This window comes from Prinia subflava, chromosome Z (genome assembly GCF_021018805.1).
Source record: "Prinia subflava isolate CZ2003 ecotype Zambia chromosome Z, Cam_Psub_1.2, whole genome shotgun sequence".
Taxonomy (NCBI): Eukaryota; Metazoa; Chordata; class Aves; order Passeriformes; family Cisticolidae; genus Prinia; species Prinia subflava.
In genome coordinates this window covers 16,510,919-16,538,527 of record NC_086283.1, presented here as the reverse complement: position 1 = coordinate 16,538,527, position 27,609 = coordinate 16,510,919, and the positions used below count along the sequence as shown (strand labels likewise).

General features: G+C 42.8%; 2 protein-coding genes across 3 annotated transcripts; one reads left to right on the top strand and one right to left on the bottom strand.

Annotated features, from left to right (window-relative positions):
• Positions 1-26,564, bottom strand: RASGEF1B (RasGEF domain family member 1B). 2 transcript variants are annotated; one of them, XM_063423082.1, is made up of 14 exons: positions 26,430-26,564; positions 14,891-15,073; positions 13,267-13,389; positions 12,356-12,493; positions 9,152-9,367; positions 8,979-9,053; positions 7,670-7,765; positions 6,989-7,091; positions 6,170-6,249; positions 5,678-5,773; positions 4,135-4,230; positions 2,783-2,906; positions 2,077-2,149; positions 1-1,324 (listed from the first exon to the last, which is right to left on the bottom strand). In XM_063423082.1, the coding sequence occupies exons 2-14, from the start codon at positions 15,065-15,067 to the stop codon at positions 1,300-1,302; spliced, it is 1,422 nt and encodes a 473-aa protein (XP_063279152.1). In that variant the 5' UTR covers positions 15,068-15,073; positions 26,430-26,564; the 3' UTR covers positions 1-1,299. The 2 variants fall into 2 exon arrangements, with proteins under 2 accessions (XP_063279152.1, XP_063279153.1); XM_063423083.1 differs by lacking the exon at positions 26,430-26,564 and adding an exon at positions 21,887-22,031.
• On the top strand, positions 23,579-27,609 carry LOC134563903 (collagen, type I, alpha 1a-like). Its single transcript, XM_063422320.1, has 3 exons — positions 23,579-23,656; positions 26,415-26,794; positions 27,345-27,609. Exons 1-3 carry the CDS (start codon positions 23,579-23,581, stop codon positions 27,439-27,441), a joined length of 555 nt encoding a protein of 184 aa, XP_063278390.1. The 3' UTR covers positions 27,442-27,609.

Genomic DNA, 27,609 nt, shown 5'->3' with positions numbered 1-27,609 from the left:
TGCAGTGCAACAAATAAATATATTTATTCTTTTTTTCTTTTTTTTTAACAACAGTAGCAGAGTAACTGAAAACAGGGTGGGGTTTTTTTTGCCAAGTATGTACTTTGCTTACTGATTTTTGCATCCAGGGTGATCTACAACTACAGCTTGGTTTTGTATTTTTTTTTCAATCAGGTTCCTCTTAGGATAGATTGACTAAGTATTTAGAGCTACTAAAAACTTATTAGGTATGTAACACAGTAAACTACTTCACAGTCATAAATATAATCCCCAAAGCAAACACACAGGAAGAATGTTTTGCTCATAGCTGGAGCCAAGAAGAAGCCTCTTTTTTTCTTTTTGGCATCTTGCTATTTCAGACAAAGTGGATTGTGTTCTCCACTGTTAGCCTTTCAAAAAAAAAAGCAGTTACAAAAATTACTTAATAAAAACATACTCTCATAGTTAGACACAGTATTTATGCCAGTTTTTAAAAACTATTCTAGAAAAGCCAGCTTGTTCACCCTAATATAAGAAGAAGGTAAAGTATGGAAAATCAAGAGTAACAAAACCTCACAATAAAAATAAGAATGTCTGTAGCATGTAGTGGTTAGTTGTAAAGAAGTCAACAAAAGAAAAAGCCTCCCTAGAAGTTGTAGAGCTACATAGCTACTATCTTTTTATAGCAGGTGTATTTTCTACCATGGCCTTGGATTTTTATTACTTTATATTTTTTAAATAACTTAATAATGAGTTTGCCTGCCAGCAGCCAACTCAAAAACACACTGGGAAAAAAAAAATTAAACCCAGCCACCATTACAGTGGTAGGGAGAAATTCTCCTCAGCAGCTATTTTTTATGTCCAGTACTTTCCCTTAGCAATCCCAAACTTCTGGGATATATTCAGCTTATTAAGAATGAGAGCTCCTCAATGTAGACTTGGGTTTCACCGAAAGGAATGGTGAATATTTCCCCTCTGTAACCTCCTGTGAGTCCTTGTAGCAGCAAGCTGCAGCAAAAGGAAAGAATATTTCATCCAGGTGTGAAATGATTCATAGGCAGCATCTGAGATCTTCAAAGGATTCTCAGTCAATACTTCAGCCTGATTCCCAGCTGAGTGGGCTGTGATTTTATCTCATCTGTCAGATGGAAGAAGTTGCCTGTTTGTTCTTGAATTAGCTTCTTTCATCTTTGCTGCCACGATATCGCAACTGACTGCACATCTTTCATCGTTCTGAGTGCCACTCAGTGCACAGAAAAATAAACCAAGCCATGCCCCTTGGCAATCCATGTAACACAGCAACGGCAGGCACGGTGTGCTCTAGACTCTGCCCAGAAGCGCTGACCTGAAAGGCAGAGGGAAATGCAAATGGGTAAGGACAATCATTAGAACGATGCAAATCTTCTCAGACAGAGTGACTACAATAAGGAAGCTGTGAAACTGAGATTCGTGTTACTACAGATTTTCACCTTGTCACCCTGTGTAATGTGGAGTGTCTGGGCCCTGATGTAAGTAACTCTCTTTCTGTCTTCTCCTCAAAATGAGTGGAATCAATCAGACGGAATTGTTACATCCCCCTGCCTTAATGGTTCACGTATCCTGCCACAACTAGTAAAATCAAAGAGCTGGTGAGGCTGCATTCTAATAGCAGTAGTAGAAAAGCCAAAAATATGATTTTGCCAAGTATTTTTCCCCAGCCTGAACTCTAAATTGTTAACTGGTTCCATCAATGCATTTGCCCCAGAATGGTATTTATGCAAACTTCATCCCTGCCTGAAAGGCTTGTGCAGAAAGGGATGCAGTAGCTATGAAAACATCTACTGTGTGGAATCCAGAGTGCTCTGTTATAGTACTTGTGAGAAAGTGGGGACCTAGTTCCCATTTCCTAAGGGAAAGAAGGACTGAAAGGTCCTTTATTTTGAGATGAAGACTGATTGTTCTATTTTTTCCAAGAGTCCCAGATTGGAGGGGGGATTTACAACCATGCTGTGCCCCATCTGTTGAAACATGTAACATGCCATTTGGTTTTAACTGCTTGATGCTTGCTCTGTATCCCATTCTATTTATTTATTGATCTGGGTAACCTCTGACACAAACCTTAGTGTCTTCCATCTGTCCTTTTCAATGTGGTTCTCAGGGCCCTCGCTTTCATAGGAAGCCAAGTAAAGTGCTGCAATCAGAAGCAAATACATTATGTTAGGCCTACTGGCATTTTAAAATTTGCTCTCCCTGCAAAGCAGATTGAGTTAAATGAAGCAGGCACATATTATCCATCCCTCAGTTTAGGGCTTCAGAATCCCATTAGGAAGTATAGCATTGCTTATAATTGCACCCAGACAATGCTAACAAACTGTGCATGAGAACAAAGACTGCCCTGAGGGGGGAAATACCAACCAGTGGAAACTCAAAAGCACGAGGAGAAGAAAGCACTCAAGAGAGAATAAAATGAGCCCAGGGAGATGGTGCTTTGTAAGTAGCCAGTGAAGTCCCTGTTTTCTTCCTTAAGTAGCATCCCTTAGTGCAAAGTATCCTGAAGTTCACATAAATACATTTTATGTTACATTTAGAGGTACCACATCAATTTGGTTCATTCTATTTCAAAACCAATGTTGATTCTCACAGACTATATGCACACTAAAGAAAAATCTTATCTGTCATTTGTAAGGGAGGAGCATTTTTTACTTGCCAGAGAGAGATGTCTCAGGACATTTTTTTGTTACTGTGAGGAAGCCACAAATTAACACAGAAAGAGATTAAGCAGTAGGCAGTGACACCATCCCTGCAGAAGTCCAGAGGTCCTCACCATCATCACTGAAGACTGGGACAGAGAGCAAGTACTGCAGAATCTTCCAATCCCTTTCAAAAGGACACTCCACTTGCTTCCATGTCATAAATTCACTGACTTGTTTTGCCAGCTCCCAAAATTTCTGTCAGAATATAAAGCAGAAGAGATGCTATATCTTGAACAGCATTGCTTACCCTGAACTTTTTTTTTCTTTAAAGAGGGAGAAATCTTGGTTTGGAGACCAAGGCTTCAATTGTCCTTGGCTTTTAAGTTGGAATTGAACATGATCTGACATAACTCAACTTCTAACTTCCATGTTCCTGTTTCTAGCTGTGGTAACTTCCCACTCCTTCACCTCGTTAAAACCGCTGTTGTGAATACAAGGACAGTCGATGAAGTGCACTTAATTTTTTTTTTCAAGGAGCTGAAACATCCCTATGCCCAAATTTTAACTTTGATGATACTCATGTTTTTTGTTTTGCAATTAAATACATAAGTGATTTTCACATCTGATGCTTAATAGTGACATTTCAAAATCCAGATGTTTCCTGTCAGTTAGCACGTATGAAATGCTGTTTTCTTGTTGGAAATTTATGCCAAAAAGAAACACTCCCCATACAGTGAGCTGATGCTGTTAATTGATAAATTCTTTCAATTAAAGTTTAACATGCCTCAAGTGCACATGGATTCCTTGAGTAGAAGGACATTCCAGGTGACTGCACAGCCTAGTTTTAGAACCTTTGGGCTATTTTAGGCCTATGACTACAACTGAAATGTACTGCAATTTTGTGTGAACCCAGGCTTCTTGAAAACTGAAAGTACCAGGAAACAAATCGTTGGGTAACTCAGCCTGTGTCAGATAACAAGCATGAAATCAGACGCAGAAGAACTATGGGAAGACAAGAGTCAAAATTCCCCCACTGCTGCTCTATCACATGTTTCTTCAGAGACAATCTGGGACTTACATGCATGAAAATGCTGCCTATATAACTTGATAAAGCAGGAACTTGCTTTTTATATGAGGAATTAAAAGATAAGCCTTAAAATACTCATTTGAACATTTTGTCATTAACTACAGCAAACCTGTAAATTGAAATGTTGAGATGAATTTGAGCACTAGGAAGAAGTTCCGTCTTTTTTTTTCTCCCACTTAAAAAACTGGGAATATTGAAGGTTTCTATAAATACTCCACTTTCAATAAACTGCTTTTTCCTGACTACCTCCCAGCTCCCCTGAGAAGTAACAGGTACACTCAACTCCAGTCTGTGTTTACTCTCTCAGAATCCAGTGGAAATTGGACTGTGATCTGCTTCAGTTTTCTGCTAAAGGGGCTGTGCCTGCATTAAAACCCCACTCAGTGCTCTACTCACCTCAAAATTGACATGACCATTTGGAAGGCGATTGGCACAACCCTCATTGAGGAAGTAAATATCTTTGATCAAGAGGCTGAAGAAAGGGATCACGATCTAGGGAGAGAACAGCATAATTATCAGTCTGGTCCTGAATCAAAACACAGTGGTCTACAGAGAAAAATGAAAGGAAGTCAGGTGACAGAAAAGGTAAGCAAAATACTGAAGGACTTCTACATCTTGACACAAAAACTGCATTCACTACATTTTAAAATGCAAGTCTCTCTACAAAGTCCTCAATTTCCACATCATGTCCTTCCTGTTTTCATTTTTTCCCTTCTTCCTTGCAGATTCCATAAGATAAAAGGTCAGAGGCACCTACTTCTTACATGTAATTCCTGCAGGGTATCTTGTAGTGTAGCTTTCCCTCCTGACAGGACTTTCTTGGTAAATGAGGGGAGATGCATATTGAAGCACAGCAGGGAATATTGGGATAGCAGCACAAATGGTTTTTGAGCTACAATTCCCTGAGCTCATGCAAGTCATGGAACCTTGGTACTGACTGGCTTAAAATTAGGCATTTCCTGCCAACTGAACAAAGTATTTTATTTGGAGATTGCTGGAGAATTTTACTGTCTTAAAATGGTTCTATTTTAATTTTCATCCTGTTGAAGTTTTCACAGCTACACATCCTTGTTACAACTGGGGATAAAACAAGTATCACTTATTATTTCTGTGGAACACTTCACCACATCATATTTCAATATCTTTAAGTTCTTTATTTGAAGTCTTAAAACTGACTTTTCTCTGAAAAGAAGTAAGCCCCTTACATTTAAACTTCTGGTACTTTAAATGACATGTGAACATATCTTTAGGACTCAGACAGATGTTCCATGTGTAACAACAGCATAGATCAGCAGACTGCACGTGGATTTGCTTCATCTGCCTGGTAATTTATTCCATGAACTCCAAGATCATGTTTATTAAACACAGCATGAAGTCCTAATATCATAAGGAGTTGATGAGCAACTGCTTCCAAGTGGAGAGCAGCTAGGAAGCTATTTGATTCCTTTCCACAAGAACTACCACTGCAATTCTGCATCTGAAAAGTATATAAAGGAAGGGAATGCCACAGCTCTGCCTACATTTGAGGTGTAGAATACCTTTTATGAGTAAGTGTTGAAGTCTTTCCACCTTAAGAATTGAATTACTGAAATTTAGCACAAGTAGCAGCTATAGGAAAAGATTACTAGCAACCCCATGTCAGTCCTTAGCCTTTCTACTTGTGATACAAGTTTGTGAGACATAGGTGTCTGTCAAACAGAAATGAGCTGAGGTACTTATTTTACTTAAATATAAATAAATATGCACTTATTTTACTTAAATAATCAAAATGATCATTTAATGTTTGGACTTTCAGTCAGCACCAAACTGATCTGGCAGCTTTTTATAAGCCCACCAGGGGTAGAGCTGCTGAGAATCAGGATTCCAGGATAAAGGTTTACCATGCAACTTAGTAAGCACATTTCCCTTTTGCCCACTGCCAAGTGATTTGCAAGCACACCTTCTCTCTGTTGCTGTGAGCTGTCAGGGACCTCTGGGTGGCTCCACGCAGAGCAGTTCGGTAATTATAAAAATTGCTGGAAGGGTCCATCTGATGCTGCAAGGCACGAAAAGAGGCAAATAATGAGGTACACACAATCCTTTTTCAGCTCAGCAACTCTCGAATAGGAGAAGGTCTTCTTTTCAGAAAACAGACTCACAAATACAGCCTTGTAAAGGACTGTGGTATCTCTGTTCCTTTGATCAGAAGAGAACCTTAGTTTTAATAATGTCCATTCAGCACAACAAGGGATCCAATACATTCTCTTGGATAAATCACAAACTCATATAGTGCTGCACCTGCATGAACTTTGACAAAGGCCAGCTGGACAATATCTATTAAGAGCACAAATATACTAAATTAAATGTCATAATGATGCCAAACTCACATTTCAGAGCAGTTAAAAATAAAATGGTATTAAAAGCCTCCTGTCCAAATATTGGCCAAACTTACCTCAAGAATATCAAATTTCGCTGTCTTCACTCTTGCCCAGGTTTTCTTTAATCGAGACACAGGACTCATGTTCATGCCAGCTTGATATAAGAGAAAGAGTTTGTTGGAATATTTAACACAAAAAAATCTTTCAGGTAGCTTGGACTAGTAAGTATTTCTAAAGCAAATACTCTATTACCAATGACAAGTATTTTCGATGGAGCTACTCAAGAAATTAGTCACTGTTTTCTGTAAATTCCAAAATAACCTTGGAAACAAAATCTTCATCTCCTAAAGAATGAAAGCTCTAATAAAATGCTATGACTTTATTTAATGTCAATTTGATAAAACATGTATACGTTTTGTATGTACATGCATATATATTTTTCTGTAAACAGCAGAAAAGCTCAAATGAGTGTTCTGAACACCATCTCTTACACAATTCATTGAAAACTACACATAACTGAAGTTTTCACATTTCAAATGAAAAAAAAAATATTCCCAGTATTTTCCTACCAGATATAAAGAGATGTGCATTTTTTAAACCACTAGGATGTGATGGAAATGATGGAAGACATCAATTCTCCATATTACAGGGAAAGCTACCATTCCAATCTAGCACTGATGCTGGGTTTAAAAAAGCGGTGATTTAGGTCTCTGAAAAGTTGCAATGAAAACTTTGGTTTATACCAGCTTTATACTACACACATAGCACTACAGCAGCATTGAGCAACTTCATACTGCTGACCAAGCTAAGCAGCAGACTTCAGTGTGAAGCACTCTGCCTCCTTTACCCAGATTTAAACAGGGGTAAAATAATATCTCAGTACACATACTTACAAATAATAGCCATTAAGGAATTGAAGTTGCCAATGTTAAAACATTCCCGTGCCACATCTATGAAATATTCTATCACTCTTGCTCTGTGCTTCTTCTTCACAGGCTGCAAGAGATGCATTTATAGGGTTATGCTCAGCTGGAAACAGCATGTGGACATGTCACCAGAGAAATAAGACCCCTGTTAAAAGCTTTTTCCTTGTGTACCACAGATTCACACTATCCTTTACATGTGGGGGGGAGGGCACACTTTTGTGTTCAAAAGCATTCAGGACAGCAAAGACAAACCAGATCCTGAGCAGGCAGAGAGCAGGGACAACAGGCAAAGAGGCTCTGCCAAGAAAAAGGATATGAAGAACAGGAGAGGAGAGTAGAGGGTCAGCCAGAGGAGAGAATTCACAAGGGCCTTTCAGAGAAGGGAACAGCAGGCCAGACACACTCATGTACCAAGAAGGGCTAACCCAGAATAAATCATCACTGTCACACTAACAAGGCTGAGGCACCAATAGTTTTAATGCTTAAAACACTCAACTTATTTCCTCTTCAGACATGCTCTGACTGCATCCAAATGTGAACAATTATAGAACCAAGCGAATGAAAAGTCCAAAAGGCACCAAACCTGGAAAAGCTTCACAGTTTTAGATAACTAAACAAAACCTTTCAGCACAAAATATCCTTGCTCACCATACAGATTTCTGTTGCAACCAAGTAACTGAGCCTGTTAAACCACTCCACATAGGCTTCAAGATTCCGAGTCTTCTTTCGATCTCCATAGCAGCTCTACAGACAGAAATAAAATAGCAACTTTTAGCACAATTTTTATCTTTTCCCTGTGAGATCTTTTGGCTTCCTGCCTTGCCATTCCCAAATACTGTCAAGTAACCAGGAATAACTCAGATTACCCAAAGTGACATAAAGCTTGGAGGGAAAGCAGCAGTGGTAGTGTTCAAGTATGTGTAACTTCCTTCTGAGCTGTCGGCCTGGTAAAGCACTCCAGCAGGCATGTGGAATCCACCCCTTGCTTTAAGTCCTACTGGGATGCTTTAAGGACCTAGGACAGACTTATGCAAATGACCAGGGCTAAATATCTGCATGAAGCTTCCTTGGATATGCACAGTATTTCAGTCCTTACTCCTGTCCCTTTGATAGAGTAGAAACCATTTTAAGCTCTCTGCAAGGGCAGCAAGGAAAACAGAGGCACATTATGTCTGGCTGTTGATGACAAATGGACATACTGCGTCCTAACTTTGGGAGATCAGCTCTACCATTTTCATGCGATTATCCCTTTCCTGAGCAGTGCTATGCTGTATCATCTTGGAATCATTCTTACACCACAGCTCAGGGTTGCCTAAAAAGGTGTAGACAGCAGTTCCGGTGATCTCCATCTAGAAAAACAACTTCAGAGACCATCTGATTGAACATCCAATTGTAAACTTGTGTCATTCTATTCTGCTTGTCAGTTTTAAGTTAATTCAAATTTTAATGGACTGATTTACAGAGGTTAAGTCATGAAAAACATAAAAAACTAAGTAATTTTGAAAACAGCACTCAAGGAGATCACAGCTGGTTAAAAACACTGCATATTTGCCCTCCATCTCACACAGATCTAGACTTGGCTGCAAAGAGTTCAGTTTACTAAAAAGGAAGAACAGATGTCAAAAATGAGTAATGCAGAAGGCAAAGTTAAACTCAGCCTCTTCCAGCTGTAAGCTGCCTATATGGCCTGGGGAAAACATTCACAGGATTAAGTTCTCCCTTAGCTTAAGTCAGAAAACCCAGGAAATGTGTTCATTTAAGTCAGTTTGCTGGCTGAGTTATGGAGCTTCAGGAGTGGTATTCCAGAAAGAAAAAAAAAAATAACAAAATGCTTAATGAGAGTACTAAAGCTTATTTTCTACCGGTGCTCATGTATTGCTGGACTTTACTTCCAGCTCATGGAGCACCTGATGGTAAAAGATGCATTTCAGAGCTGCTCCAGATCTGCTGCCATTACCTTGTCATTATTCAAAGGATCCTTTTGCACAAACGCCTGGATAAATTCTTCTGGTCCAATATAATTGAGTCTCTCCTAAATAAAGCACAGAAGCAGCCAGGTCACATCCCCTGTTAACTGGCACTTCAAAAAGAGGGGGAGGATGAAGTCACCCCGGGAGTGTAACAACTCACAAGCTCTATGTGCGTCAGCTGCTGAGCTAACACATAGGGATCATTGCAGACTGTGATTATGTCCTGCTGGATGGACTGGGGCTTGGTCTTCAGGAGCGTGAGGCGATCTGTGGATGTGGTGGCATCAATCTTTGCAAGCACTTCCTCGTACTGAGTAACCGCAGCCAGCTTCCGAATCAGGTTCTGGAGCAGCTGCTGCACGTTCTTCCTGTACATCTGTTTTAACATCAAACAATCAGAAAACACTTCCAAGATGTGAAAAGACAGCATGACATCGCAACAGATGGATGCTGATGCCTGTATTTGTTGTCAACTTAAGCTCTATTATGTGAATTTGTAATATTAGCATTTTATCAGACCAAAAGGAATCCAGCTGAGAGTTTAAGCAGTGATTGTCTCACAGGTTCAGTATTGACCCAGTTAGCTCAAAGAAAATGTGTTCAAATCACCTCCTGAAAAGTACCAACCACCACTGGAGGAAATACAAGAAATGAAAATATTCCATCTTCTCCTGCTTAAGACCACAGAAAAAACCAAATAGGTAGCCACTCAGTGATAAACAAAGAGCCTGCTTCTGTCTGCAGCAAATCAAGAACAGTTTCGCCAAAGTCAGAGCTCAAACCTGCAGTGAATCTGAGGAAAAGGAGAGGATAATAAAACTATCTCTCTCTTCTTTTGCCCTTGCAGGCCTTTCCACGTAGTGATTTAAGTTACCAGGAGTGACAATTTTAAGTAGGAGCAGAACTCAACTCTTAAGTAGATAGATCTGTGTAACCAAGGTGGTTACTCTTCCAGATTTCACATATCATCCTAAAGCCGTTAAAGCAAAACCTAGGTGGCTTCAAAAAGGATCATCCAAAAACTAATGTCTACACACTGTAGTATGATCAGTCCAAGGCAGCAATACTTCCTTTATTCTGATAAATTTGTCCTTTCCTCCAAAGCTTTTTCCAAATATATTGTTTTGAAGGAGTGAAAGTGTGGCGAGAGGTTTTGGTTGTACCCTTACTGACAGCTCTTAAAAAACTGGAGTACAATAATTCAGGAAGTGGAAAAAAAAGCTGTAAGTAGAACTGCAGTGAATAGGAGTAGGAAACTGCTTCTTTTGTATCCTTTAAGGTAATGACTCACAAAAATCCAAGTGATCTGCAGAAAAGCAAGGTCAAGGAAGTTGCCATTTACTGTTCCAAGCAGTTCACAATAAAACAAGTCAATTTACTGCAGTGCTTGCTTTCACTTTGTCTTTCTAAAGGAAACCTCAAAGTCAAAAAACCCTCAAAGCTACAGCTAGAAAGGATTTATAGTTCTCTGCAGAGTAAGATTTCTCTCTTTGCACATTTTCTAGCAGCTTTGAACATCTGCCTTTCCCTTCAATAGACAATTTCACTGTTTAAACTGTCTGTAGTGCCAGAAACTTTGTTGCAGACAACCCTTCCCTCTTCTCATGTCATTCTTCCATCCACCAACTCAACTTCCTCTAGGCTAAAGCGGTTCTTTTTTTGTGTGCCAGTGATTATTTTTCAAGTGGGTGTGAGCCCTCCATCGTAATTACTTTGCCTGGAACTGAACTTCAGTTTCCTACCTTGCTATGAAGAGTATCTGGAAACAAAGCAACCTGGCACCCCTGGAATGAGGGCACATCTCTTGTCTCTTCCCAATCCAAAGCTCCCTGGAGCTATCTTGCAACCTTCAGCTTGCATACCAAATTGTGTGTCTTTCTCATTGTTATTTCATACCACACCTCCCTCCCTTGTCTGATCTTCTTTCATCCCTCTCCACTTTGACAACAGCAAAATATATTTCAGCTTCCAAGGTCAGTTTAGGTTTGTTCTTTTCCATGCTTGTGTACAGCCTCTCAAGACCCTTCCAGGCCTTTGGCAGTGTTGCCATTTGATTGAAATAAACTGTATCTAGCTAGTAGAGAACCTTATAGTTGACATTAGTCGTAGTAGTCATGCTAAGGCTTGATAGGCCGCATATAACCTGCAAATGAACTATCATAGTGAAATTTGTAATGTAAGCAGTGTATCTAAGGAATAATCACTTATCTAAGGAATGTACCTGTTGGCAAGAACCTAAATGTCAAGAAGATAACAGTACCAGGCGATAGAATTAAGTAAGATGTTGTAGCGATTAAGAAATCATGTAAAGAAACATATAAAAACCCTGTAAATTTTCTGTAAGATGGGGCTCTGATCTTGGACGCTAGTCCACGGCTCCCAGGGCCCTCAATAAAGCACCGCATAAATGACTTCGGTTGTTTGTGTTTTCTTCGGATCGGGCAACAGCAGCACTCTCAGCTCCTCTCAGTCCAGCTTACCTCCACGCCTGTTAATGTGCTGTTTGCTGCCTCATCCATACCATTACCTAAAAGGTTATATAAGGGGCACTGGTCCCTGAGGAAACACAATACCATTTAGCAATTGCTATTTGTGTTTATAGTTCTTTCAAATGCCACTCCAGTGTCTTTTGCAATCACAGTATTGTGCCAGCTACACAGGATTTGCTTACTGAAACCTTGTTAATTCCCTTCCACTAAGTAAATATAACCCTTGGCATTTGGCTGAGTTTATTTGAGTACTTAAAAGACAAGCACCAGTTAAGCATCCAAATATTTCATAATACCCACGTGGAACTTTACTTCCATCTGAAAGTGGGATTTAGAAAAAGGTCAGGTGATTTCCCTGTGTGCTCCATCCACAGGAAGGAATATGACAGACTTCCTCCACGTTGATGCTTTAAGCTCAAGACAATTCTTCCTGGTCCAGACCTCTTTTGGAAATTTCTCCCCAAACCTGCTGTAACTTTTCCATTGACCTATATGTCAAAGGCCCAATTCCAATACACCTTACTCGAGAAATGATCAACACTGATAAGGATTTCTCAGTTATTGTCCTAGCTAGCTTCTTTCAAGTAGAATCACTAAAATGATAAATACTAACATCCAAATTTCGCCTGTATGCACAAAATGGGATTATGTTATGGGCTTAGAGGTCGAGAGAACTTTGTCCATGCTTTGGAGAAGATCTGCTTATGCTCTGTAGTTTCATCCTAGGCTTAGGTACCAGACAGAACTTTTTGCCTACCAGCACCTTCACAGCAAGTTTTCTTAAGCACCCAGAGCCACACCATGTTATTAACAGCAATACCAAAATGTAATAGGAATGCCTTTTTATCCAATAAATTTGTGTGCAGACAACTTACCTCATCCCCACTGGCTATTCTTTGTGCCAACTCCTTCAAGTTCCTCATCATTCTTTCATCTCGGAAATCATAAGGAAAAGTCTCCGTCCACTCGGTTAACAACTGTAGGATTTTTGGTGCAATTTTCTGGGTCCAGCTCTATTTGGAAACAGTAGTTAGGAATGTTACATGTAACAGCAATGCAGGAAATATCCAGCTCAAAGGAAATCGAATTCTGTGCTGCAGGATACTGTGGAGCATAAAGGTATGAATATCAAATAATTTTTAATCTTAACTTTACTCAGCATTGGACTACAGGCCAGAGCCAGTGGCTGTGGAAGCCAATGAAGAGACTCTCATTGTCTTAGCTGACCTGGAAATTATGCCTCAGGTGAGTGGAAATGAATCCCCTCATTATCAGGAATGTTTCAGTGCAAGGCATTGATTAGTGTTTCCATAATTTATGACTAACCATCAACAAAGAAAGTGGTAAATTTCAGTTGTGCCTAGACCCATGAATGCACTACACCTTACAGGGAGAAATCTGTGTACAGACAGAGAGAGGCTGATGGGGAGATGTGGTGGTCAGAGGCTGCCTTGGGCATAGTGACCACAAAATGATTTTTGATTCTTGGTGAATTAAGGAGAGGGGTCAACAAAACCTTGGACTTTCAGAGGGCAGATTTTGACCTGTTCAGGACCCTGGTTCAGAGATTCTCTTGGTAAAACAAGCAGTGCAGCAAAAGCAGCAGCCCTCATAGAGGACAGGCTGAGCAGTGGAAATTCCCCATGGATCTCAGTGAATAAAAGGTCAAATTCTAGTTGCTTGCGTCATGTTTTCAATCTGTTCGATCGCACTAAGGACTCTCTTGTATAGAGAGAATTTTGGTTTGGGCAGAGACCTGGGAAGTCCTGAGAATGTGGGATCTCACCTTGTCCAGGCCAGGCTCACTGAGTCTCCGCTGTTCAATGCACAGGTGGCAGACTTTGGCCATGAGCTCGTAGGGGTGCATGAAGAGACGGGAGCTGAGAAGGAAGGTGAAGATGTATGTCCTCTGTGAACAAGAGGAAGACAGAGAAAGGCATAAATTACCAGCATTTTTTTTATAGTTTCTCAAAATGCCTTCCTGAAAAATCTGCTCCTCATACTTTACTATCTGCAAAAGAAAACTCTGCATGTGGCTGTGCCAAAAGCAATTACTACAGAGGTAAGCATTTAATTTAACACTTATCATTGCTCCAGAACCAGTATTGTAAGTTTGTGCTTGAGCCAAGTTGTTTAAGATTAAACCAAAACAAGGCAGGGCAAAGGTGGCTTAGCTCTCCTATTGCCCATAGCCTTATTGTAAGCTCATTACCTGAAATTACTCAGAATAAAATTTCAACTCATCTTCTCTTGCTCTACAGTAAATCTTTATCTCCTGGGTAAAAGTGGGGGGAACTAAACAGCTTGACTTTACAGAATAAAAGTCAGTAACTGATTCTGAGGTTACAAGAAGAGGCTCCTAATTTTGCTTTGATTTTCCAAGTATCATGATTTCAACTCATTGTGAGATGGATATCCAGAATATCCATTCCACTTTCCACTTTGCCAGTAGTTAAGTATCTACGGCACCCACTCTACAAAGACTCTAAAATGATCTAGAAACTTGGAATAAATCTGTCTCTTTCTGGCTCTAGAAACTTGGAATAAATCATCATGTTTGACCAACCAGTGTCTAAATTGCTACGTATTTGAAGTTATACTAAGCATTAATAGATAAGCACTATCCTAAGTACAGTCCTGTGCTGCTGTTAATTCTGACCCAAGTTAAAAAACATCCTGTCTCAGAAATGTGAATAGATCTATGACAATAACAGAGGCTAAACATAAACAGAGTTACGTCTTCAGCAGGAGCATATCAACAAGTAGAGCTGCAGTTTCATCACCCACCAGTTATCCCCAACTGCCCTTTCCTGCCACCTTTTGATAGCATTCTTTTTTATCTTCTTTTTCTAAGAATTACAAAAAAATGTCAGAATGCATAGATGTGCCTAGGCAGGTCAAAATTTCTCAGATGACAAACTTCCTGTTGTCACATCCAGCCTCAGGTCTTCCTAAATAGTGTGATACCAGTTCAACATTTTGGTTGCTTATTGCAAGATACACGTGGACCTCAGATGAGCAACAGGAAACATGCATTAAAAACCACTTGGTTTTGCAATAAATACTTTCATTCTGTCATGACAGTGGTCATGGTGTTCTCTTCAGCTTGCCTGGCAGCTTTTTGAGGGTCAATGGTACACACAATCCATCAAGCAATAAGCCAGTCTAGGTGCGTGCTTTATAAATGAGTCACCAGGGTTGCTCACCTCACAGCAGGAGTAATAAAGCATTAGACTTCCTAGGTAAGGTGAGTTATTGCATGCTACACTCAGGTAAAGCACATGTTGTCACTGCTGGTCAGCCACTTGAACCCCTTCCTTAGCCATGGATGTGATTCTGCTCTTGCTGCACATGTTCCCCTTTAGGAGACACATCAGGCCTGGCCATAGTTAGTTGGGCATGTAACTTACATCAGGATAGTAATCCACATTAGGTACTAAGTGCTGGATCAGAGCTTCCAGAGAGCCTGACAGGAGATTGTTGTCGTGGTAATAGAGCCCTCCACAGTTGTCTTCTTTTGTCTGATACAGGTTCCTATTGTAGCTGCTGCTGTCAAACATTGCTGCAAAGGGAGGCGTCTGTGGCATCTTTCCCTGAGGAGACACACAAAAGAGATAAGGGATAATTAGAGAAGGTACAAGGTAAGGGGTTTTTTATCTTCAGAGATAATACTGCACTAGAAAGAAAACTCCATGTCACACCATGGGTTACTTGCACACAATAAAGACTGTATGGTTCTCAAGCCTATGCAGATTTCTCAGGAAAGGGCCAACAGGCTTTCAACACTGCCTGTCACAATCGCCAGGTACTTCTTTTATATCTTGCTGTTTCTTTATTAAATGACAGACAAGATGTCCAGGCTAAGAGTTAGAAGGAGGTGCAACAATCCTGACAGGCTTCGGGAACTCAGACTTTCTATAAAGCTTTTTGGAGTGTGGCATAACTTTCACTTTGGTCAAATCCCAAAAGTAGCTCCCTAAGAGCAGCACTCTGATGGGGAAGCGTGTTCAGGCTGTCCCAGGCTGACACACCCCCAGCCAGTGCAGAAGGAGAGAGACTGAAGCAAAGCCCTGGAAAGGTTATGTGACAGGACTGTCTCCTTTATTAAAGGTGACAGCAATAAACCTGCAATCCCAGATGTCCCATTTCCCAACTCCACCCTGGTAAATTGGTGCTTGGTTTTCCCAATAACACTGTGACAGGTGTGACCCCGGATAAAGCCTGATGCTTCAGTGTACCTGCCTCCACTGACTCTCTGAGTGGCTGTACAGAAATTTGGAAAAACTTGCCTGGGCATAGTTGCTTACCACTGTTGTCCAAGTTCACCAAGGACATAAAAGATGAGACCAGATTCAGAGTTTTGTTAAACCTTCTCCCCAAATTCTGTGAAAATGTGAAAAACCCAGCCCTGTGTTTTCTAGCTTTAGGAAAAATAATGCAATTACTCATCACTCTGCATCTTAGTGCCTGTGGAATCAAAGAGTCTTTCCAAGGAAAAGATCAGTCAGTGCTGCAGGCTGTTTAGTCAGAGCAGTGGGTGGGCAGCAAGGGGGCCATGACCACCCAAGAGCACTCTTGGTAATGCAGTACCTTGAAAAGGCCAAAAGATAAAATCTCTCTGATTGCTTGAGTGTTGAGTTATAAATTCCTTCCTTCTCCCTCCTTCCCTGCTTTCTGAGAGTAGCAGTTCTTTACAGTTTGAGGAACTTAGGTGTTACAGCCTCGATGGGAAGCTAAGTTTATGCCCAGCTTTAACCACAAATGTGCTGGTTTTAACTCTCCTGCAGCAGTTACTGGGCTGTGGGTGCTGATGGGCATTCAGGGAGAGACAGATGAACTGCAAAAGGGGATGGCACTTTGCTTCCAATCCTCCCCACAACTTCAAGGCAAGGGAGATCAAACTGAAAGGACAATATCCACAGGCTGCTGTGCCTATGTGTCAATCAAGCATGTGTGTGTGCCTGAGAAAAGCATTAATGCCTCTGAGCCATCATTGTAAGTGCAGATGCTGTTTCTTTTCTCTCCATTGTATCAAATCCTATTTGAGAAAAGGCTCTTTAAAGCCACAGACCTCAGCAAACAGCGGCCTGTGAAGGCACCCCGTTTGGAGAACAACAAGTGATGTGACAGCCTGGAGATAAATAGAGTGCTGCCATCTGTGTGCTCCCCAGCCCACAATAGAGCACTTTTCAGAGAGAGCTCTGTGGAAAGAAGCTATTAAGTTATTAGCCAGATTCCTTAGCTCGGACCTGAAGCACCACACAGACTTGCTGCTGCTGCTGGCAGTGTGTCCAGACAATGGAGACACTCAAGCCAGCACAAGCCTGAGCGGTTCAGTAAATAAACAGTAAGAGAAAGCCAAAAACAAAGGCAGAGAAGGACAGTGGAGAGAGCCTCCTGGCCTACATGACCTGTGCTAATCCCACCTTGAGAGGTGCCAAAAGATATCTGCATGAAAATGAGAAAGACTGAAGAGTCTCCATGTCTGCAAAGTGTCATCAGACACTCTGTGGAGCTGTTCAGCCAGCGATGCAACTTCACTCAGCCCAGTGAACTGGGAGAGGAACAAAGTAAATGCACATGCCTCAGCGTAAGAGGGTGAAGTGCAGGACAGAACTTAACAGGATTCCTGTACAAGGGAGTTCAAATTACTGGGCAGGGGAGGTGCAACCCTGCCACAGCCATGCTGGGCACTGATAAAGCATCCTGATGCATAGAGACTCCTGGTCTTTCAGGTTCTTTGCAAGGCTAACCCAGTTTAAGGAACAAAACTTTACTGAGGAGCTGACAGGAACCTTCTGCAGCATTTCCTACGTTTTCATACCGTGCATGTAAAGCCACAGACTTGAACCTACTCCAGAATATTCTTCAGCCCACTGACACTCAAAGGTGTCCAGTTTGCACCAAAACTCAGATTTTTTTTCAGCTACTGCAGCACAGTTTATTCAGTCAAAATGCAAGTGGTAGTGAACAGTGTGTAAACACTGCAACCCACCAAACATTTGTAGTTCAGTGGCTCCAAGGTAATACTACACAGGGAAGTGAGAAAGGCTAGTCTGCATCTGCAAAACAACTGGACATCAATATTAGCACTTGTATGAAACCAAGGCGAGTAGTTGTTTCAACCCAGGTCTCATATTAACCAAAGCAGCCTAATTCAGTGTGAGACTGGAATCTGAAGGGGATTTAGCCAGACTAGCCAGCAATTAGTTTTGATTTCATGCAATCCTCACAGCACAAATCAAGTCGGAGACACAGTCTCCCAGAGCCTTATCAAAAGGAAAGAAAAAATCATCAGGCCATTAATAGATGTACTGATTTTTAACCATGAAATAAAGTTCTCAAAAGTCTCTCCCAAAGGGTACACACTGTCCCACTTGTTTTGCTATCTACTTCTGGAAGCTGCTTGTCAGAGCAGACTCAGTCCTGCTTCAGTGAGACACCAAGTGGTGGTCATGTCCTGCATGGTCAGAACTGGTTTTCACTTGGAAGTGAACAGGACAGAGGACACGTTCTCCATGTGATGAAAAGGGATGATATCAAAGTGTGACAGAGATAAATATAGCATAGCCAACGGGATGATTCATACAACACATGTGCTTTTCCAGCGTGACTCCTTTATTATCTTGACCTTGAACCCTCTGCTATATTTTATTTGGAGGTGAAGACACAAAGCAGCATGCTTAATTCTAATTAGAAGCTTCTTTAGCTAAAGCTTCAGCCAAACCCTGCCTTCAGAATAACCTGAGTAGAACTGAAATTTGGTTATAGAGCAGACAATGGTCCACAAATCTAGATCAGAGGCATCTTGGGACCTAAAAATATTGCTGACAAAGTACAGCAGGGCAGGATCTGACAAACAGGAATTGGGAAAAAAATTGTCAAGAAATACTATTCTTATGAAAAATGTTCCAGGAGGTAAAAACTGGAACTTTTTAACTAGGCTTTGGAAATATTTGGCGAGCAATCACATGGAAACATATTTATCTCTCTCTTTGTTGTTTTTTTTTTTTTTTAATTTTATTTTTTTTTTTTTTCATTAAACAGCTGCCTTGAAGGAAAGAACAATTAAATAGTTTCCTGGCTTTACCAGTGGTGCTCTCCTATGTCAGAGAGAAGTCAAAGACTTGGCACTGTGGAAAGAAGAATACAATATTTTTTTCTGCATTTAGTATCATTATGAAGAACATGAGGCCTTGGGTGCTGAGGTCCATATTCTGGCTGTGAGTAGAGTCTGACAAGAAAGAAGCCTCAGGCTTTGCCAGTAACAGCACTGCAAATAGGAAGTCAGAGCCAAAGACGATGTGGTCAAACTCCCACCATCTCCTGCAGGAGCCAAGTTTCAGTTTGGCAAAACTAAAGGAATCAGGCTTAGCTGCCAAGTGCTTTTCCAAACCTTTTTGCTCAAAAAGCATGTTTCCTACTACAAACAGTGGAAGGTTGCATTGGTTTGTTTTAATTTATATTAAAGAGCTCAGGCTGCACATCAGATTTGTAAAACAAACCAAACAATATGGACAGCTGGTATCCTTCATAGAAGCACCCACTGAGAAGTTCAGCAGTAGCCATGAAAGGTGCCTTTAAAGCCACTGCCAAACACTTTCAGCTCCTCTGTTAGGTAGTTTTCTCCCACATTATTTCCCTCAGGCAGAGGAATGATATGAGTCCCAAGGCACACCTCCTCTTAAAAGATGCAAACTTCAAAAATGCAATTACATTCCCGCAGAGCTGTTCCCTATACAATCAGAAGCCCGTAAGGACATTTAGCAGGTGATTACCCTCCACCATTGTTATTAAGGATGCCATCATAAAACTGAGGTATGGTAAAACAAAAGACTGACTTCCTGCAGGAGCGAAGTTCCAGAGAGGGTCCTCATTATCCTCTTTCTTTGTCAGCAACCTGCCTATAGAAGCCTTTCCTGTTGTCTTTGACATCTCTGCCAGACTCAGTTCTAACTGGCCCTTAGCTTTCTTAACCTCATCCCCAGCTTCCTGCACAATTTCCCCATATTCCTCCAGATTTACACCCCCTCCAAGTCTTCCTAGCCTGTCTTTCACGAAAAGCCAACAACCTTCCATTCCAATGCTCCAGCCAAAGGAGCCACCCCACCACGTCTCTGTGATGCCAGTGATACCACACCCGTGCAGGCATGTGCACGTCTCTAATTCTTCTTGTTTGTTCCCCATACTGTGTGTGTTTATGTAGAGGCATCTCAGCCAGGCCCTCGACAAAGCCGGCTTGCTGGCTGGAGCAGCTGGAATGCTTCTGCAGTGCTCGGGGCACCCACCCAGGCTGCCCAAAACAAAAGCACGCCAGACACAGACGCCACCCATCGCATTCCTTACAGCTCTTCTGGTGTGTGGGCTTTGCTCACAAAACTTTTAACTGAAAGGTAAAGGGAAATTTTATGGCTCAAGCTACTTGAGAAGACAAGAAACCTGAAAAACACCCAGATGGGTGTTTCATGTGTCTTACTTGCAGAAATTAAGATCACAGAACTATCCCAGCTCAAGCCTTCCTTCTTCCAATCTTTGTGATGAATTTGCCGTACAATTCTCAGAGTGTGACTTGAGCACCAACTCTGAGTTATAGTTCCCTCCTAGAATTACTTATTAAGTTTATCTTTTAAGAGGTCGAGTACAGAATATTTTTTCATACTCGCATAGGAGATGAAAGGAGAGTGATACCTGCTTTTTCCAGACTGAAACCAAGAGGAAGATTAAGAACCTCTCATAAGGAATCCATCCCAGAGGAAGAAGACTACAACTATAAACGCTGGACAGTGTCATACATATTGTCATCTTGGACAGTTGCTGGTGGGGCAAGGAAAGACCTGAGATAGACGTAAGAAACCTGACTGAGTCTTAAAGTACATTTTGATCTTCACTAAAACAGCAGAGGATGAACAATTTTGTAAAGTCTTCCAAAAATCACCCAGGCAACGACAAACTGCAAAGAAAAGTGAAAAACGCTAGCAAGCAAAGAATAAAACAAGAACTGAATTTCAAGTAGAGGCATTTTCCTCCTGAATGTGCATTTTTCTTGGGTCTATAAATAGACCCAGCTGATGATTTGGGAAGGTCAGATACAGCACTGCTATCTGATCACTCAAGTATGAGAACTTTGGCACAGTAATTAAGTGAACCTTGAATGAGTCAAAATTAAAGTCCTTGGATAGTGAACAGCAAAGGTGTGATGGGTACGAATACATTTGTGTGTTTACTTGGGAACATTAGGAACATTGTGGGGCATTTAAGAATGCCTTGAATTTCTCCAAATCTGCAAGCACAGAAAAAGGGAAGGAAACAAGCAAGTTCCTTTCTGTTTCTGATGTGCTGTAAATCCATGTCTTCTGCTTAAGCCCTGCAACTCAGCTCCCCTTCTATCCTCTCCCATCCTCTTCTTCAGTGGGGCAGGAAGAGAGGGAAAGTCTAATGGTGCTGAAAGGTGGCTGTGACAGCACTGCTGCAGTGCCAGACAAGCACATGCAGGCAGACTGCATCGCAGCAAAAATCCCAGCTGCAGAAAAATTACTCAGTCGAGGCCGAGGACAGGACATATGTTCCTCCAAAACAAAACACATGATACAATTTGTCTGTGTTGCTGGACACACAAAAGCAAGAGCCTAGAAAGGCATGATACTAAAACGATACCACACCTATAATTTCTTAAAGTACTTGTGTCTTACCACGACCACAACGCTGCTGAGATTTCTATCTGTAGGTTAAAGCCAAAAAAGGCCACAATTATTTAAAAAGATACAAAGCATGCTCCATCACTGACTGATTAATCTTTTTGCTAAGTTCATTTTTAAGTTGTTTTTAATTTTATGGGTAATTTCTTCATCTGGATGATGTCCTTTTAGCATTCGACTGCAAAATAAGGCTTTCCTCAAAAAAGTGGGGAGTTTTTGTACCTTGTACATCTTTTTGCTAATCCCAGTTTCAGAAGAGAAGTTTAAAACATGAATAAACAGGATAAGTGTAAGTGACACCATGCATTAGCGCAGCAGTAATTAAATGTCAGAAGGCACAAGAGATTCTAGAAAAGTTCACTCCATTGCATGCTCCATAGTGACTCTTCAAAACTTGAGAGATTTACAGAATGAATGAAATGGAAAGATGCACAAGAGTCTCAGGCCAGCTAAAGGATTCAATGAACCACCTCCCATCTTAAAAAACAGGCAACACATATAGCTACTCTTTTCCATGAAAATTTCTGAGCAGACAGCTGGACTGAAAGCAAGAATGCTACTAAAGCCTTCCAGTTCTTTACATTACTGAAGCAGGGTGGGGGTTTTAGAAGCAAAGCATTCCCCTTATTGTACCCAGCAAAGAACAGAACCGTTTTGTCATTTGCTCTATTTGTTCTTAAATATTACAGCCTCGAAAGACTAAAATCTCACCTCTCTACTCAGCCAGCTGCAAACTGGATTGTCAGGGCTGCCATCCACCAGCAAGATGCAGAGCTCCACAGCCTGGAGGAGTTCACCACTGCAGCTCACACTGCTGAGGGGCAGCTGGGATGCTGCGCCTCAGTCAGCTGATGGGTGCTGCAGTTCTGAGGTGAGGAGTTCGAAGGCAAGCAAACAGTTTTATTCCAAAACATCACACTGTAGAATGAGTGATTCAGCAGCTGATTCACAGTGGCTGAGATGTTCAGGAATGGGGCGTGGGGTGGACAGATGGAGCCTGTGATGCCATCCACGCTGTGCTACCCCCCACTAGTGAATCAGAACTCTGACATGAGTCCTGTAGCTCTGTATCTACAGAGTTCTGCACTCCACATCCTTTCTGTAACATGCTTTGTGCCTCCTGCATACTTCAAGCTGACGAAACTGAAATATGATGTCTTTAACAGAGATGGGGGCCGTTTCCCCTGCACTGTCACCAGAAGAGTATCATTTTGGTATTCGAGTTCCACTAACCTTGGGGAGTGTGATCCATTCTATGTGACAGGGATGGGAACCCTGGGATGTGACAGGGATGTAATCCTAACCCACCCCAGATGACCAGAGCCAAAAGATTCACCTTCTCTATCTGCATGGTCAGCATACAGATGGTAGCCAAGTGTGGTTCTGGACCATTTTAGAGTGATAACCGGTTTCATCAAGAGAGGTTCATATATCCATCCACAGAAAACAGAAGCAGCATTATTTCAGTGCTTAGACCTGGCAGCTGGCAGTTTGGATCTGCTTCTGACTCTGCTACAAGCTCCTCACGTGGCTTTAGTCAAGTCACTCAGTTTCTCATTACTGCATTCCTCTGCTTGACAGTACAAAGAGGGATAAGTATGGGGTTATTTCCTTTCATTAAGCACTAAGATCTTTTTTCAAAAGGTGTACAGAAGGTGTATCGTATATTACTGCCAGGAGCACGGTACTAGCCTTAAGCATGAAGCTCTCTTGATAGGCTTCCTTCTTCAACCTCATCAAAGCAAGATACCTTCTGAACCCCAAAACTGTTGCTCTTTGCAGACACCCGTGCTTGGCCTTTTGGTGCAACCAACAGTACACTTCAAAAGAAAACACCTTTCCCTTTTGTAATCATAATAGGCAGCCAAGTTATAATTTACAACAGCAAGCTGTAGTAGTGTTAAATAACAGCACTAAATTTCATTTAACTGTGTCTACCTAAAATCTCATTGCCAAATGTCTTTGCCATTTAGATGATGTAGCAAACTTGCTGGTTTTAAGGCAAACAATTAATATGATTTTTTTTTCCCCAGTCGCTGAGCCCTTATGTTTCCATGAAGAGTAAGAATTTTTACTGACACTTCCATATACAGCAGGTTGAAAGCAGTATATTTCCCCTTTTCTGCAACAGGAATACTTCAGTTAAACCCCCAAAATCACAAAAACAACAACAAGATACACTTTCCAATGTCTAGATTGAAGATAGAGATGATGGTTCCACTTTGTCAGTTAAGAAAGAAAGCACAGCTCTGTATCTGCATCACTTACACTTGCACCCATTTATATCTAGGCTGGGTATCAGCCAGTGGCTTTTACAACAGAGCTGGGTCTGAGCTACACAGGACTTGTCAAACAGCTTGCCTGACTCCTCGGGAAATCAAAGAGAAGCACATTATAGCCAAAATGACTGAAAAGATCTTTTTCCCCAGTCCAGGCAGGGCCATAGCAGAAGCCTCCTCCCCTCACACGCTGTCTGTGCTGGTTTGTGCCAGCCTCCGAGACCCAGCAGCAGTTCCCGTGCCCGGCTGAGGGTGGACCCCTGGGCTTTGCAATCGATGGCCAAATGCTCTTTGCCCTGGAACAATTACACCTATTAAGTCACCACCCAGTAGGTATGGTATTGAGCAAATGTACACCACGCTGGGCTGTGAAAAGATCATTACAAACGTGGCCTAATAGTGTCTGAATCCCTGCAGGATGTTTAAGGGAGGATCAGCTCTAGTCCTGATGGACAAGTACTGTCAGTTCAGCACGCTATATTCATGCAAAAAGCACCTGGCCTTGTATCAATGAGAGCAATTATCTCAGAGAATACCCCACTCCCCAGTCTGACTCAAGCTTTTTTTATGCTCTATCTTACTCCTGATGCATCCAAACGTGTCACTGTGCTGCCTGATGCTGACTCGCAGCTCCCAGGCTCCTCTCTGCAGGTGTGTTACCTGGCATTTCTGGCCCTATTTGCAGATGTGACAAGAAGCAAGCAGAGTACCCGACCCCTTGGGAGGGGCAGGTGACCTGGGGAACATTTTATTCTAGGGAGAAGATGCATTTTGATGAATCAAGCCCAAAATAGTCAGAACGCATGGATCTGAGTCATTCAGTGCTATTCTGGAGCCGCCTAGGGAGAGTGAGCTGGATTGTTGTCATGATCCTGCACATTTTCCATTTAAAAATACAGCCACGCTAAATGCCACCCATTCAGGTTCCTCACAGTAGCGATTTAGTTTTTTAATGCAACTTCTTACAGCAGCTAGAACAGAGGAGAAATTAGCAACAGCTATCAACTGGAGTCTTTGCCTCCTGTTTGTAAATTACGTATTGTCTTGCAGTGGCTGCAAAATGCTCTCTGGAAGCTTTGTTTACAAGCTCATTTTCTGTCAAAATGTTTATTAGATGATGTGGCTCAGTCGCTCGTACCCATGCCACGCAAAGGGTGCTTGTCAGTGCTTGCAGAGTACACCTGTGTGTTTACTAACATTTGGAAAAAATGTTTAAGTATGTGCTATCACAAATTGTGCTTCCTCCTCTGAAACGCAGGCAATCTATCCCAACCAGCCCTAGCACTTTTCAGCGGACCCTTACAGTGATGCACAGCACAGACTGGCAGTATAATCCGCACACAGCTCCTGCCTGTCCTCATCCCAGGAAAACCTCACTTTTTAAGTACCCAGTCACGAAAGTAAAGCCCCACGTTGCCAGCTTTTCCAGTTCATATTCTGTCACTGACCGCGCTCCAGGACTGAGCCGTGCCTGTCGCTTGTGACACAGTGCGACAGCGGCTCGCCCCGCAGAGCAGGAGCGGGCACGGTGACCCCGCACTCGCCAAGGGCTGCTCAGGCAGCCCACGCAACCGGAGCGAGGCAACAGCACTCACTGCCGTCCCCCGAAACCTCGGCAGAAAGAAACCACAAAGAATGTAAACCAACCGGGATTCAGTGCACCGCACACAAAAAAAAGCATTTTACTCAGTGCGTGGCACAGCTGTGAGCTTAACCCCTCCTAAATCAGTAATTTCTTTCCTCTTTTACAAAGATTTAACAAATCCTACAGTGGCCTGCTTCAGTCCTGCTGTGCAAAGGAGTGATATCCCCACTGCTTATCCAAAATCAGGGCTTGGTCTCAGCTATTAGTTCTCTCCAGTACAGCTCATCAGTTAGCCACTTGTCTTGAGTATATTTAGAATTGATTTTCAGCTGATTAACAGCTTCTCTCCAAGGCATCTCACCTGGAAGCCGTAAGATAAACCCGAGGAAGCCGTACCTCAAAAATCTCTTCCTTCTCAGCTTTCAAAATAAAGAGACAGCCTGCAGACCCAGTCCCGCCCGCCCAAATCCAAAATTCCCACAGATGGCACGACATCTCAGCTCACCAAGGCGGTAATCCCACTGAAAACAACCCCCTCAACATTCCTGGCTTAGACATAGCTGCCCGAGGTACAGAGCACCTCTTTGTTCCCGGTCTTTTGATTTTTCAGGCCATTCTTGCCCGTTGAGAGGAGTCAGCCCTCCTCCGCTCTGTTCAGGAGGACTCCTCTGAAAGAGCTCCTCATGCCTCTTATTTAGCTTCACACACAGACAGAAAAGCAGGGAGGCACTGCTTGTTAGGGCTGCCTTAGTTTACAGCCTGGACTGAGCACAGCGCTTAGATGTAACTGACGCACTGGTCTTGGGTCATTTAACACTGATTTTGGGTCATTTAACAGTCCTTACTCTCCTCGTCCCCCTGAACTGCTGCCACTCACACAGCGCAGGAGCCTGAAGTCTTACCATACTCAAACTCAGCAGATGCCCAGCGAAAGGCACACACACACACATCCCGCCCACACACGCATTTACTCAGCCTACAAACACAATCTGGTAGATCAGTGCTTTTTTTATCCTTCCCATCCAAGAAAACCAGCGATCGGTTTAACCGACGGGCGTAAAGAAAAGCAGGGAACCCATCTCCAAGGATTACAGCCACGGAAAAAATCCACATCGTGCAGCTGCAGGACCCTGATCAATCTTACTACAAGGAAGGGGACGAGGAGAAGGACCCATTCACTGCACCGCAACTGCTGCGCTGAAGTCTCTCCCTTCCCCAATATGCTGATAACCCCGCAAAAAAAGCAGCTCTGTCTGTACAGAACTGGGTAGCCAAGAAAGAGATTAAACACCAGGAGGAATGAGCCCATCCTGCCGGGGCTGCCAAAGAAGACAGAGATGGATAGGTGGAGGGATGAAGGACGGACGGACCGCAGACTCACGGACTGTACCTGGAGGTGACCGCGGGCGCTGCCGGCCGCAGACGCTGCTCTGTGGCTCTCAGGCACTCATCCCGGCCCGGCCCGGCGGCTCCGCAGGGGCTCTGCGGGCGCAGCGCGGGAAGCAGGCGCCGCTCCCGGCCCGCCCCGCCCCGCGGCCCCGGCGGGGGCGGAGCGCGGGGCCGCCGGCCCGCCCCGCCCCGCGGCCCTGCCGGTCACCGCCGGGCCCGTGGCACCTGTGCTGCTGCTGCCGGCCGTGGTGCCTGTGCGCCGCTGGCCCGGCTCCATTCCGCTGGCAGCGGTCGGAGGGAAAGCGTCCTTACAGACGGGCAGGAACGGGACGCGCACACACGCAGTGCCTCCTTTGAGTCTCCCAGGTTGTATTTCCAGCACAGAGGATTTCCCCTGCCCGGTGCTGTTTCTTCTCTCTTCCCAGTTCTCGTCCAGTTCCCCGTGCAGCTCGTGCACGATAGTCTGCAAAAAGGCCTTGCAGAGATCTACGACAATTCCTCACCCACTTTCGTTTTCTCTGCAACTCAGTTTAGTAGCTGGGATCTGGTGCCCCGTTGCTCTTGGATGGAGTGACTGAAACACTTTGCTTCTATGTGCTCTCTCCAGAGCACTCTTGAGTTTTCTCCACTTCATGCACAGCATTCTCAGTTAGCACTTTTCCAGGGTGAAAAGTCTAGGTTTACCCAGTCACTCCATAAGCAGGGTCCAAATCTCGGACAAGCCTTGTTATCCTCCACCAGTGCTTTTGCAGTACCTCTAAACCTGAGATGAGTGAAATGGAGCCGCACATGCACAGTTCAAGGTGCAGCTGAACCTCGGATTTAGGGAGCAATACTCCAGCTTTCCCTGCTCTCCACCCCTCTCCTAACATTTAGTGATCTATGCTCAATTTTCTTTTTTTTTTTGACTCCTCAGAACATCCAACCAAGGTCTTCCTGTGGAGGGGCAGCAGCCAGGTCAGAACCTGCACTTTACCTGTGAGGCTGACTACCTGCAGCAGATCTTTCACTAAGTGAAGAAAAATTGTTCCTGGCAGTTGAAGGCTTGAAAGACAGGTGCCTCTGGCTACTATTTCTACATTCAGGCGTGGAAGGAGCTTGAATAAACCTCACACTCTGTGGCTAGGACGCTTTTGGAGGCAATCACACAATCCTGCCTACCTGCCTTCCCATTTCTTTAA